The sequence below is a fragment of the Scyliorhinus torazame genome, chromosome 8 (assembly GCF_047496885.1).
Source record: "Scyliorhinus torazame isolate Kashiwa2021f chromosome 8, sScyTor2.1, whole genome shotgun sequence".
NCBI classification, from domain to species: domain Eukaryota; kingdom Metazoa; phylum Chordata; class Chondrichthyes; order Carcharhiniformes; family Scyliorhinidae; genus Scyliorhinus; species Scyliorhinus torazame.
Window position 1 is genome coordinate 28,157,941 of NC_092714.1, and position 14,748 is coordinate 28,172,688.

Below are 14,748 nucleotides of genomic sequence, written 5' to 3' on the forward strand. Positions count from 1 at the left end.
AATATAGAGTGTAGGGCCATGTAAACTGATTGATGTACTGCTGTTGGAGCAGGAGGAGTAGAGAAGGATATAGGATGGATCTCGGTGTTCACAGCGATCAAGTTATGAAAGAATTTGTAAACCAGCGTCAGAGTAGGAAAGGTTTGTAGCAATAGATGGTGGAATTGAGCTGTTGTGAGCTGGAGTTCTAGATTCGTTACATTTGTGCTTCTGTGAATATCTGTGAGGAGCAGCATTCGTGGTAGATTTGAATTTATTTTTAGCAATCCATACGGTCGTTACATTTTTACGTTCATGGATTTGTTCTCTGTCTTATTCATACAAGTATAGAAACCTACAATACAGGAGAAGGCCATTTGGCACCTGGTGCCTGTGCTGGCCCTTCTGGGGGGAAGTTTTACTTATCAAACACCCCTGCTTCCTGTCCATAATCCTGTAAATTCCTCATCCTCTACTACTTGTGACTCCCTTTTAAAATTATTAATGGAATCAGCTACTTTTTTCAGATAGTGCTGCAAATTGGTAGCACAGTGGCTAGCACCATGGCTTCACAGCACCAGGGTCCCGCTGGGTCAATGTCTGTGTCTGCGTGGGTTTCCTCCGGGTGCTCCGGTTTCCTCCCACAGTCCAAAGGCATGCGGATTAGGTGGACTGGCCATGCTAAATTGCCCTTCGTGTCCAAAAAGGTTAGATGGGGTTATTGGGTTACAGGGATTGGGTGGAAGTGAGGGCTGAAGTGGGTCGGTGAAGACTCGATGGGCCAAATGGCCTCCTTCTGCACTGTATGTTATATTCCATGACACTCTTTATCTTCCCATTGCATCTTTTCCCATTGATTTTAAGTCTCTGGCCTCTGTTTATTGACTCACCTCCCAGAGCGAATATTATTTCTTATTAATTCACCAACTTGACAATCTCTATTAAATTAATTCTTCACTTTTGTTCTTGGGGTAATTCACCAACTTGAAAATCTCTATTAAATTAATTCTTAACCTTTGTTCTTGGGAGATTAATCCTAACTTTTCCAAACGCTTCTCATAACTGAATTTATCATTCCTGGTACATCATAGTGAACTCCGTCTGTACCTTTAAGCCTTTGCAGTATATATTTCCTGAAATGTGATCAGAAATGTGCACAGTACTCTAGTGGAAGCCTAACCAGTGATTTCTAAAGTTCTAGCATGATTTGGAAAATAAAAGCAAAGTAACCCATGTGCTATTTTTTTGAACCATCTTATCATTTGCCCTACCACAGTTTAAGGATTTGTATATATGAATACACCGATATCTCTGCTCATCTACACCATTCAAAATTGTGCTTTTCATGTTATACTGTCTTTCCATATTCATCATTCCAATGTCAATCCTTCACATTTTTCCATTTTCTATGATTGTACCTATCCTGTCATTATCTGCCTGTCATCCTGAAACCTATATCTATCCTATCAGATGGGCTCTACCTTTCCCTCGGCTAGCCATTACACTATTTATTTAAAAGTTCTGTTTTCCTTTCATGCTTTGGCTCTGATATACCGCTTTCACTGACTCTCTGCCTTTGTTCTCCTATTTTTATCTGAAGGCCTCACACTGTTTCCCCTCACGCTCACTCTCTACGCTCACTGACTCTTGTTGCTGGTTCACCCACCTTTCTCTGTTGACCTCTCGCACTGTTTCTCCTCCGGCTTGCTCTCCGCTCCATTCCAATTATATCTCAAAAATGTTGATAGGAGCATGCATCATTGTCTCACTTGGCAACATGATGCACGTCTGCTTTGCAACAGCTGTTGGCAACTCTTGTCTCTCATAAGTTTATCTTCTACTGACCACATCCAGTGGGGTATGTAGAGGGTGCCATCTCCGCTACTCCACTACTGGGCCGATATTTGGGGTTTGAGTATCTGTGTGTGTCTCTCTCCAGCTGGCACTGAAACTTCAGAGGCCAGGGGATGTCGCACTGGGACACTTCCACTGAAGAGAGCACTGAATCAAGCCTGCCGTTTATTCCTAACCGGCAGCCTGAGGCTTATATCACACAGATCTCCAGACCCCTACCAATACCCAGGTGATTCTCTCTCTTGCCGGTGGTGCAACACCCACCCGGTTCCTACTTCGCTAGAGTAGCTTTCCCAAGAGAGAGAATAGGACACTGCTGTTTATTTCCTAACCAGCAGTCTGTCCTGAGTGAATCGCTCAAGATGACCCTCGATTCTTGAACCCGGAATTAAGGTGAGGAGTATTTTAACAATGACTTGGTCAGAGATCGCTGGTGAAAGATTGAAGAATTTAAACGACTCCAATTATCATCAAATCAAGGTTTATTGCAAAACCCAGGTCAAAATCATCAACAGAAGAAAATACAATAAAATCTTATGCTCTAATACAAACTAAGTCTATTCAAAAGTAATATAACGGACACAACGAAAATTCTTATGATTACACAGTTTTTAGCAATAGCACAAGGCACAAAACAAGTTCCCTTCCCCAAAGCCTCAACCACTATTAAAGTCAAGGGAGTTTCGCAAGCTGCTGCAGGGTACTTACGGTCACAGGCTGCAGAGGTCAAGTCAGGGGTGCAGAGGTCGAGCCAAGAACGAAGAGACCCCCAATCGAAAACACAGCCCCTTTTATATTGTTTTACCTGGCTTTGTTCTGTGATCGGCCAGCCCCTTTTGCATTGAAAAAGGTAAGTTTTAAAGTTCCCGCTGGTCCCGCCCCCTTTGAGCCGGCCAGAGCTGTATGTTTCCGGGTATTCCTCGCAGGTCCGCCCCTTCCAGCTAGGCAGACCTGCGCGATTTGAATTTGGCGCTGACTCCGCCCCCTCCTTCCAGTGAGTTTCTGCCGGTAGCTTCTGTCAAGATTGGAGTACCTCCCCCAGGTCCGCCTCCAACTTGGTTTTTTCAGACCTGCACGATTTGAATTTGGCGCTGGCTCCGCCCCCTTCTCCCAGTGAGTTTCTGCCGGTAGCTTCTGTCAAGATTGGAGTACCTCCCCCAGGTCCGCCTCCAACTTGGTTTTTTCAGACCTGCGCGATTTGAATTTGGCGCTGGCTCCGCCCCCTTCTCCCAGTGAGTTTCTGCCGGTAGCTTCTGTCAAGATTGGAGTACCTCCCCCAGGTCCGCCTCCAACTTGGTTTTTTCTACCGCTTATCTTCTAGGGGCTTTTCCAGCGCAATATACTGAACCCAGACAGTCTGTTTTCTAGGATAACGAGGTTAAGCTCTCTTGTGAAGAATTTCAGTGTCTTCCAGCTGCTCCGGAGATGGCTGCTATTCTCACCTCGCTATGTTGATGGGGTGTTAATTGGATTCTGCTCTGGTGGAGGCCAGGTCATTTACATTTGCATGGGGCTATGACCATCCCATTGTCCTGCTTGCAGGCAAGCCTCCTGTGTATTCCCGTGCCCCTTTGTCTGTGTTTTGATGTTATCTCGTTGTCTGGCTCCTTCTTCCTTGTAGCTCCTAGGGGGGGGGTTTGTAAATATTTATGTACTTATGTCCCTACTCAGCTCAGCGGACCAAGCCTGCTGGGAAAACTGGTTCCGTTCTCTTGGCTGAAAAGTCAGTTTACAGTCTCTGAGTTTTTATTCTTGGGCAGTTCCAAAAAGGCCGAATTGCCCGAAAACCTTACAGGTAGCTAGCTACCTGATCTCGATACAGTATCTCCCGTAGTTGAAATTGGGAATTCGTCCTGCAGTTATCGACCACTGTGGAGCATTTCTGTTCCAATGTTTGTGAGTGTAAGCCAGTTGTGACTTAGTTTGGAATCTGTTTAAAATTAAAGTTTAGTTCCTGCATATTTACAATTTTGTGTTCTTTTCACATCCTCTCTTGAAAGTTTCAATTCTTGCTAGGCATGGTCCCATGTATGTCAGACCCCACTAGTCTCTGCCTGCCAATCAGAAAAAGACCCGTTTATTTCAACTTTTTGCTTCCTCTCTGCTAACCAGCTTTTTATCCATCTCAAGACACTGCCCGCAGTTCCATGCGCTTTAACTTTACATATTAATCTGCTATGTGAGACCTTGTCGAAAGCCTTCTGAAAGTCTAAATAAACCACCAGTTTGACTGTTAGAAACTTAACTGTGTAAATTGTGAAGGAACTATATTTACTTTAAATGTTTCATTTTCTTCTTACAGATGCATATTTTGTAAAGATGTATCTAAACTGTGAGAACATTCCTAATTTAATGCCAAAGAGAGAGGACCAGGTATGTAGATAGAAGGTAAAACATTCTGTGACTAAGATTTTGTGCTGCAGAATGCTGAACTGCAAAGTTTTCTGAAATGTACTGTAACATTTCCTTCAGGTATAAATATTACCTCACTTTTCAATAACCACTGCCACGAAGGCTCATACTTTTTTTCATCACTGTTCTTAACGTTGGGTTTATCGCCTTTGTTCCTGTATTGCTGTAAAAAGAAACATGCTGTTGAAGCTTTTCGTCTTGCACTCATCAGGCCAGACTTTCAAGGATACTGAATTTCCTTGGGAACAACAATTTAACCTGTAGGTGAAAAGAGTGCTGATTGGTTGGCAAGTGGACACTGGTAGAGGTGTTGCCATGGAGAATGCACCAGAAAACATTCCCCCAGGCCTTCATTTAATTGAAAAAAGTGTCGTGCCTGGCCATCTTTCTGTTAGCAAATTACAAGGCCCTGCGTGTGCATATATGTAACTTTAAGCATGCATAGGTGAGCCGCACTGAGTGTATGATAAACTAAAAAATTATTATGCACTTCCAATATTTATTGAATTTATTCTTTGGGCCTGCGGAGAAAGTGGGAAGGAGATGCAATGCTAGATTTCGCCACCTTGTGACTTTTTCAGGTGTTTTGATACTTTAAATATTGCATTTCTATTGCTATCTTGAAATAAATCAGAGCCAATACGTCTGGAGTTAATATCTGTATTTAGAAGGTATGCCTGTAATTTTTTAAGTAATGCCTTTTATAGAAAACATTTTTAATACTGTTAGACTTTGATTCATTGATATTAAAACCTGCAGTGAGTGCGGAGTCTCCATTCTCCTTTCTTCATTTCAGAAAAGTGAAGAATATAGAAATAGAGGCAACGATGAATTTAAAAATGAAAACTACGAAGCTGCTGTAAACTGGTACTCCAAGGCAATTGATTTAAGGTACTTGAGCCAAGAGCACAGAACTTCACAAGTCCAATTGTGCAGCCTGATATTTACGCTAGTTCCTTTGCAAGCCGCTTTGCTCTGTTGTTCTAACTGATTGAAAAAAAGAAAATGCTTTAATAACAGTAGAAACGATCTCAAGCATGAAGACATGTAGCAGTCTGACTATTCATCGAAAGAACATAAAGCATAAGTTCATTTTAACTCCATTTTTAGCTACCGCTTTTAACATGCTTGCAGTCTGCTGCAGTACAGCACTCTTTGGATTAATTGTTAATTGATCTTATAATAATTGTACGGTTTCGGAGCTAGAGCGGCGGCTGGAGACACTGTGGAGAATCCATGAAGCGGAGAGTGTCGTGGATAGCAGGTACCGCAAAGTGGTCACATCGCAGACTCACTCCACCGGGAGGAAGGGAATGGGTGACCACCAGGCAGAACGGAGCTCGGCAGGCAGTGCAGGAATCTCCTGTGGCCATTCCCCTCAAAACAGATATCCCGCTTTGGATTCTGTTGAGGGGAATGACCTCTTGGCAAAGCAGCAGTAGCCAAATTTGTTGCACCACGGTTAGAACTGCTGCACAGGGGAGGAATAAAAAGTGTGTGAATGCAATAGTTATAGCGGATTCAGTTGTATGGGGAATAGTTTCTGTGGCCGCAAACGAGACTCCAGGATGGTATGTTGTCTCCCTGGTGCTCTGGTCAAGGATGTCTCTGAGCGGTTACAGGACATTCTGGAGGGGGAGGGTGAACAGCCAGTGGTCGTGGTGCACATCGGTACCAATGACAGAGGTTCAAAAAAGGAATGAGGTCCTACAAGACAGAATACAGGGAGTTAGGAATATAGTTGAGAAGTCGGACCTCTAAGGTAGTGATCTCAGGATTACTTCCAGTGCCACGTGCTAGTCAGAGTAGAAATTGCAGGTTATATCGGAGAAATATGTGGCTGAAGAGATGATATGGGGGGTCAGATTCCTGTTGCATTAGGACCGGTTCTGGGGGAGGTGGGACCAGTGCAAACTGGATGGGTTACACTTGGGCAGGACCGAGACTAATGTCCTGGGGAGTATTTGCCAGAGTGGTTGGAGTAGGTTTAAACTAATATTGCAGGGGGATGAATCCTATGTGAGGAGTCGAGAGGAGGGGGAAATAAGGACAAAAATAAAAGACAGAAAGAGATATAAGGAGATAAACTAAGAGCCAGATTCAAACAGGGCCACAGTGGAAAATATTGGGAGCGAGACAAGTAATGTTAAAAAGACAAACTTAAAGGCTTTGTTTCTAGACGCAAGCGGATATAGGCGGATGTGACGCAATATAGACGCAAGTTGATGTGGCGACCCTGGTGACCTTCTGCTCCCCAGACCTGGAATACCTGACCGTAAAGTGCCGCCCATATTATCTTCCACGTGAGTTCACTTCAGCCATTATCACAGCGGTCTACATCCCACCCCAGGCAGAAGTGAGGAAGGCGCTGGACGAACTATACACCGTTATAAACACTACGAAACAGAACACCCGGAGGCCTTGTTCATCGTGGCCGGAGACTTCAACAAGGTCAACCTCAAGAATGTATTGCCAAAATTCCACCAGCACATCTCCTGTCCCACCAGGGGCGACAACACTCTTGACCACTGCTACTCAAAAATCAAGGGCGCCTACCGTTCCATCCCCCGACCGCACTTTGGGAAATCAGACCATAAGACGGTGCTCCTTCTCCCGACATACAAGCAGAAACTCAAGCGGGAGAATCCAGCTAAGAAGGTTGTGCAGTGCTGGTCCGAGGAGACAGAAGAGCTCTTGCGTGACTGCTTAGAGACAGTGGACTGGTCCATATTTAAGAACTCAGCGACCAACTTAAATGAGTATGCCACCACCGTCACAGACTTCATCAGCAAATGTGTGGACGATCGCGTGCCAAAGAAAGCAGTACGTACGTTCCCCAACCGGAAACCAGGACTCAATCGCGAGATTGACTCCCTACTGAAGGACAGATCTGAGGCATTCAAGTCAGACGACCCTGACCTATACATGAAATCCAGGTACAACCTCCGCAAAGCCATCAGAGATGCCAAGAGAGAATATCAAACCACGCTAGAGTCACAGACAGACTCTCGGCAGTTGTGGCAAGGACTAAACAACATAACGGGCTACAAAGCAAAGCCAAACAGTATCTCTGGCAGCAGCGCACCCCTCCCCGATGAACTCCATGCATTCTATGCCCGGTTCGAGCAGGAAACCAACAATCCGCTGCAGAGTGCCCCAGCAGCCCATAATTCACCCATACCCACCATCACAGCTTCCGAAGTCAGATTGGCCTTCCTGAAAGTGAACCCTCGGAAGGCGACGGGCCCGGACGGGATCCCTGGTCGTGCACTCAGAGCCTGCGCGGACCAGCTGGCAGAGGTATTCGCGGACATCTTTAACCTGTCCCCACTCCACTCGAGGTCCCCACCTGCTTCAAGAAGACCACCATCATATCGGTACCAAAGAAGAACCAGGCATCGTGCCTCAATGACTACCGTCCAGTGGCCCTGACTTCAGTCGTCATGAAGTGCTTCGAGAGGTTGATCATGAAGCGCATCACCTCCATACTGCCAGAACGCCTTGATCCACTGCAATTCACATACCGCTGCAACCGGTCCACATCAGACGCCATTTCCCTAGCCCTACGCTCATCCCTAGAGCATCTCGAAAACACGGACTCCTACATCAGACTCCTATTTATTGACTACAGCTCCGCCTTCAACACCATAATCCCAGCCAAGCTCATATCAAAGCTCCAAAACCTAGGATTTGTCTCCCCACTCTGCAACTGGATCCTCGATTTTCTGACCAACAGACCACAATCATTAAGAATGAACAACAACACCTCCACAATAGTCCTCAACACTGGGGCCCCGCAAGGCTGTGTACTTAGCCCCCTACTCTACTCCCTGTACACATGACTGCATGGCACAACTTGGTTCCAACTCCATCTACAAGTTTGCTGACGATATGACCATAGTGGGCCGGATCTCGAATAACGATGAGTCCGAATACAGGAGGGAGATGGAGAACCTAGTGGAGTGGTGTAGCGACAACAATCTCTCCCTCAATGCCAGTAAAACGAAAGAGCTCGTCATTGACTTCAGGGAGCAAAGTACTGTACCCCTGTCAAGCATCAACGGGGCTGAGGTGGAGATGGTTAGCAGTTTCAAATTCCTAGGGCTGCACATCTCCAAAAATCTGTCCTGGTCCACCCACGTCGACACTACCACCAAGAAAGCACAACAGCGCCTATACTTCCTCAGGAAACTAAGGAAATTTGGCATGTCCACATTAACCCTTACCAACTTTTCCAGATGCACCATAGGAAGCATCCTATCAGACTGCATCACAGCCTGGTATGGCAACTGCTCGGCCTAGGACCGCAAAAAACTTCAGAGAGTCGTGAACACCGCCCAGTCCATCACACGAACCTGCCTCCCATCCATTGACTCCATCTACACCTCTCGCTGCCTGGGGAAAGTGGGTAGCACAATCAAAGATCCCTCCCACCCAGCTTACTCTTCCAACTTCTTCCATCATAGAACATTACAGTGCAGTACAGGCCCTTCGGCCCTTGATGTTGCGCCGACCTGTGAAACCACTCTAAAGCCCATTTACACTATTCCCTTATCGTCCATATGTCTATCCAATGACTATTTGAATACCCTTAGTGTTGGCGAGTCCACTACTGTTGCAGGCAGTGCATTCCACGCCCTTACTACTCTCTGAGTAAAAAACCTACCTCTGACGTCTGTCTTATATCTATCTCCCCTCAATTTAAAGCTATGTCCCCTCGTGCTAGACATCACCATCCGAGGAAAAAGGCTCTCACTGTCCACCCTATCCAATCCTCTGATCATCTTGTATGACATAGAACATAGAACAATACAGCGCAGTACAGGCCCTTCGGCCCACGATGTTGCACCGAAACAAAAGCCATCTAACCTACACTATACCATTATCATCCATATGTTTATCCAATAAACTTTTAAATGCCCTCAATGTTGGCGAGTTCACTACTGTAGCAGGTAGGGCATTCCACGGCCTCACTACTCTTTGCGTAAAGAACCTACCTCTGACCTCTGTCCTATATCTATTACCCCTCAGTTTAAAGTTATGTCCCCTCGTGCCAGCCATTTCCATCCGCAGGAGAAGGCTCTCACTGTCCACCCTATCCAACCCCCTAATCATTTTGTATGCCTCTATTAAGTCTCCTCTTAGCCTTCTTCTCTCCAACGAAAACAACCTCAAGTCCATCAGCCTTTCCTCATAAGATTTTCCCTCCATACCAGGCAACATCCTGGTAAATCTCCTCTGCACCCGCTCCAAAGCCTCCACGTCCTTCCTATAATGCGGTGACCAGAACTGTACGCAATACTCCAAATGCGGCCGTACCAGAGTTCTGTACAGCTGCAACATGACCTCCTGACTCCGGAACTCAAGCCCTCTACCAATAAAGGCCAACACTCCATAGGCCTTCTTCACAACCCTATCAACCTGGGCGGCAACTTTCAGGGATCTATGTACATGGACACCTGGATCCCTCTGCTCATCCACACTTTCAAGAACTTTTCCATTAGCCAAATATTCCACATTCCTGTTATTCCTTCCAAAGTGAATCACCTCACACTTCTCTACATTAAACTCCATTTGCCACCTCTCAGCCCAGCTCTGCAGCTTATCTATATCCCTCTGTAACCTGCTACTTCCTTCCACACTATCGACAACACCACCGACTTTAGTATCGTCTGCAAATTTACTCACCCACCCTTCTGCGCCTTCCTCTAGGTCGTTGATAAAAATGACAAACAGCAACAGCCCCAGAACAGATCCTTGTGGTACTCCACTTGTGACTGAACTCCATTCTGAACATTTCCCATCGACCACCACCCTCTGTCTTTCAGCTAGCCAATTTCTGATCCACATCTCTAAATCACCCTCAATCCCCAGCCTCCGTATTTTCTGCAATAGCCTACCGTGGGGAACCTTATCAAACGCTGGGGAACCTTATCAAACGCAAATTAAGTCACCTCTTAACCTTCTCTCTAACGAAAACAGCCTCAAGTCCCTCAGCCTTTCCTCATAAGATCTTCCCTCCATACAAGGCAACATTCTGGTAAATCTTCTCTGCACCCTTTCCAATGCTTCCACATCCTTCCTATAATGCGGTGACCAGAATTGCACGCAATACTCCAAATGCGGGCAGGAGATACAGAAGTCTGAGAACAAGCACGAACAGACTCAAAAACAGCTTCTTCCTCGCTGTTACCAGACTCCTAAATGACCCTCTTATGAACAGACCTCATTAACACTACACCCTGTATGCTTCATCCGATGCCAGTGCTTATGTAGTTACATTGTATATGTTGTGTTGTCCTATTATGTATTTTCTTTTCTTCCCTTTTCTTCCCATGTACTTAATGATCTGTTGAGCAGCTCGCAGAAAAATACTTTTCACTGTACCTCAAATCCAAATCCAATAGTCAGGATTATATAAACAAATCCAATCCAATAGTCAGGATTATGGAGACATGGCTGCAGGGTGACCAGGGATGGGAACTGAATGTCCAGGGGTATTCAGTATTTAGGAAAGACAGACATAAAGGAAAAGGCAGCGGAGTTGTATTGCTGGTCTAGGAAGAAATTAATACAATAGTGAGGGAGGATATTAACTCTTAACATGTGGAATCTACGGGTAGAGCTGAGAAACAGCAAGGGGCAAAAAATGTTAGTGGGTGTCATATAAACCCCCAAACTGCAGTGGTATTATTGGGAATGGCATTAAACAGAAAATTTGAGATACTTGTGGTAAAGGAACAATTGTAATTATCAGTGATATAAATCTGCATATAGATTAGAAAAGTAAAATTAGCAACAGAGGAGGAATTCCTGGAGTATATGCGGGATGGATTTCTGGATCAATATGTTGAGGAGCCAACTAGAGAACAGACCATCCTTGATTGGGTACTGTGTAATGAGAATGGAATAATTGACAATCGAGTTGTGCAAGACCCCTTGGGGATGAGCGACCATAATATGATAGAATTTTTCATCAAGATGAAGAGTGAAGTGGTTGATTCTGAGACTAGAGTCCTGAATCGTGACAAAGAAAACTACGATGAAATGAGCCGTGAGTTAGCTATGGTCGATTAGGGAATGTTACTTAACGGACTGACAGTGGGTAGGCAATGGCAAACATTCAAAGAGCGCATGGAGGAACTGCAACAATTGTTTATTCCTGTCTGGCACAAAAGGAAAACGGGAAAGGTGGCCAAGCCATGGTTTACAAGGGAAATTAAGGATAGTATTTGATCCAAGGAAGTACATACAAATTGGCCTAGAAAAACATCAGGTCTGAGGATTGGGAGCTGTTTAGAATTCAGCAAAGAAGGACAAAGGGATTGATTAAGAAGGGGAAAATAAGAGTACGAAAGTAAGCTTGCAGGAACATAAAAACTGACTGTAAAAGTTTCTATAGGTACAGGAAGAGAAAAAGATTGGTGAAGACAAATGTAGGTCCCTTAGTCAGAAACAGGGGAATGTATTATAGGGGACAAAGAAATGGCTCAGCAACTAAATACATACTTATGGTTCTGTCTTCACAAATAAGATACCAGAAATGTTGGGGAATGCAGGGTTTAGTGAGAGAGAAGAACTGAAGGTGATCAATATCAGTATAGAAATGGGAAATTAATGGGTTGAAGGCTGATAAATCCCCAGGGCCTGATAATCTAGTACTGAAGGAGGTGGCTATAGAAATAGTTGATGCATTGGTGGTCATCTTCCAGGATTCTATCGACTGCTGAACAGTTCCTGCATATCAGTATACCCAAACAGGTGCCAGAGTGTGGCGACTAGGTACTTTTCACATTAACTTCATTGCAGTGTTAATGGAAGCCTACTTGTGACAATAATAAGATTATTATTAAAAAGGGAGGTCAAGAGAAAGCAGGGAATTATAGACCAGTAAGCCTGACTTCAGTAGTGTGGAAAATTCTTGAATCCATTATCAAAGATTTTATAGCAGAGTACTTAGAAACAGTGGCAAGATCGGACTGAGTCAGCATGGATTTATTAAGGGGCAACCATGCTTGACAAATCTACTGAAATTCTTCGAGGATGTAGAATTGATGAAGGGGAGCCGGTGCATTTGGGCTTTCAGAAGTTTTTTGACAAAGTCCTGTACAAAAGATTAGCGTGTGAAATTAAAGTGCGTGGGATGGGGCATGGAGGTGGACAAAAAAAACTGGTTGGCAGACAGGAAACAAAGAGTAGGAATTAACGGGTCTTTTTCAAATTGACAGGCAGTGACTAGTGGGGTACTGCAGGGATCGATGCTCATATTTACATGAGGGAACAAAATATCTCCATATTTGCAGATGACACCAAGTTGGGTGGGACGGTGATCTGTGAGGGAGATGCAGAGATCCTTCAGTGTGACTTGGACAAGTTGAGTGAGTGGGCAAATGAATGTGCAGTATAATTTGGATAAATGCGAGGCTATCCACTTTGGTAGCAAAAACCAGAAGGCGGAATATTATCTGAATGTCCATAAATTAGGAGCGGGGAACGTGCAACGAGACCTGGGTGTCCTCGTACACCAGCCACTGAAGGTAAGCATGCAGGTGAAGCAAGCGATAAAGAAGACAAATGGTATGCTGGCCTTCATTGCGAGAGAATTCGAGCACAGGAGCAGGGATGTCTTGCTGCAATTGTTCAGGGCCTTGGTGAGGCCACACCTGGAATAGAGTGTGCTGTTTTCTCTCCTTATCTGAGGAAGGATGTTCTAGCTATAGAGGGAGTGCAGCGAAGGTTTGCCAGACAGATTCCTGGGATGACAGTACTGATGTACGAGGAGAGATTGAATCAGTTAGGATTATATTCGCTGGAGTTCAGAAGAATGAGGGGGGATCTCCGAGAAACCTATGAAGTTCTAACAAGACAGAGCAGGGTAGATGCAGGAAGAATGTTCCCAATGGTGGGCGTATCCAGAAACAGGGGTCACACTGAGGATATGGGGTAGATCATTCAGGACTGAGATGAGGAGAAATGTCTTCACCCAGAGAGTGGTCAGCCTGTGGAATTTGTTACCACAGGAAGTAGTCGAGTCCAAAATATTGTATGGTTTCAAGGAGCAATTAGATACAGCACTTGGGGCGAAGGGGATCAAAGGATTTGGGGGAAAGCGGGATTGGACTATTGAATTAGATTGGATGATCAGCCATGATCATAATAAATGGCGGAGCGGGCTTGAAGGGTGTAATGGCCTCCTTCTACTCCTATTTTTTCCATGTTTCCATTTAACAGACTTGGTCAGGAACACAAAGGTTATTTATTAATAAGGAAAAACTGTACAGAGGCCAGCAGGCCCTGGCTGCCCTGGACAGCCCACCAGCTGTATCAGCCTTCTGCCTAAGGGAGGACTCTACTACCCCCCCCCCCCCCCCCCCCCCCCCCCCAGTTCCACTTGGTCCCTCAAACCAGGTGACCCTATTCTGCTATGCTGCCCTTCAAAGGACAAACACCACAATCGTCACAGATCTCCTCCAGCAAATCTTTATTACAAATTGCTAAACTTAACCCATGCTTTCAGGAGTAGTCTCCGTGCCCTTTTCACTTTCTAGGTCAAGAGTGTTACTTACTTTTTTGTAGGCAGTTGTCTCATGGGAATTTAATGATCCCGAGAGAAAGGAGTTAAACTAAAAGCTGTATAGAAAATTATGTTTTTTAAGCTGTGGGTTAATGATTGCATTACTTTCCAATCTCTTCTAGATCTGACAATGAACTTCTGTATGGAAACCGAGCTCTTTGCCTTTTACGAATTGAAAATTACATGTAAGTTTGAAAAATTATAATTAAGTACTTTGGATGCAAAGTGATGTTCCAATCGTTGAAACAAACTGATTCAGAAACATCATTCTGAACCAATGATTTCTTTCCATTCGGTCCCAGAAGCAAAAGATCTCATAAGAACTAGGAACAGGAGTAGGCCATCTGGCCCCTCGAGCCTGCTCCACCATTTAATGAGATCATGGCTGATCTTTGTGGACTCAGCTCCACTCTCCGGCCCGTACACAATATCCCCGAATCCCTTTATTCTTTAGAAAGGTATCTATCTTTTTCTTAAAAACGTTCAAAGAAGGAGCCTCAACTGCTTCAATGGGCAAGGAATTCCAGAGATTCACAACCCTTTGGGTGAAGACGTTCCTCCTACACTCCGTCCTAAATCTACTTCCCCTTATTTTGCCCCCTATGCCCCCTAGTTCTGCTTTCCCCGACCAATGGAAACAACCTGCTCGCATCTTTCCCATCTATTCCCTTCATAATTTTATATGTTTCAATAAGATCCCCCCCGCATCCTTCTGAACTCCAATGAGTACAGTCCCAGTCTACTCAACCTCTCGTCATAATCTAATCCCCTCAACTCTGGAATCAACCTAGTGAATCGCCTCTGCACTCCCTCCAGTGCCAATATGTCCTTTCTCAGGTAAGGAGACCAAAACTGAACACAATACTCCAGATGCGGCCTCACCAACACCCTATACAATTGCAGCATAACCTCCCTAGTCTTGAACTCCG

At 44.9% G+C, this 14,748-nt stretch overlaps 1 protein-coding gene across 4 annotated transcripts in view; it reads left to right on the forward strand.

The window, feature by feature from the left end:
* The window catches only part of ttc3 (tetratricopeptide repeat domain 3), a 166,081-nt gene that overhangs the window by 41,447 nt on the left and 109,886 nt on the right, over positions 1-14,748 (forward strand). For all 4 annotated transcript variants that reach the window (XM_072513225.1, XM_072513227.1, XM_072513228.1 and 1 more), the window contains exons 8-10: positions 4,136-4,206; positions 5,042-5,136; positions 13,942-14,004. In XM_072513225.1, coding sequence (XP_072369326.1) covers positions 4,136-4,206; positions 5,042-5,136; positions 13,942-14,004 — 229 coding nt within the window. The remainder of the gene's footprint in view (positions 1-4,135; positions 4,207-5,041; positions 5,137-13,941; positions 14,005-14,748) is intronic.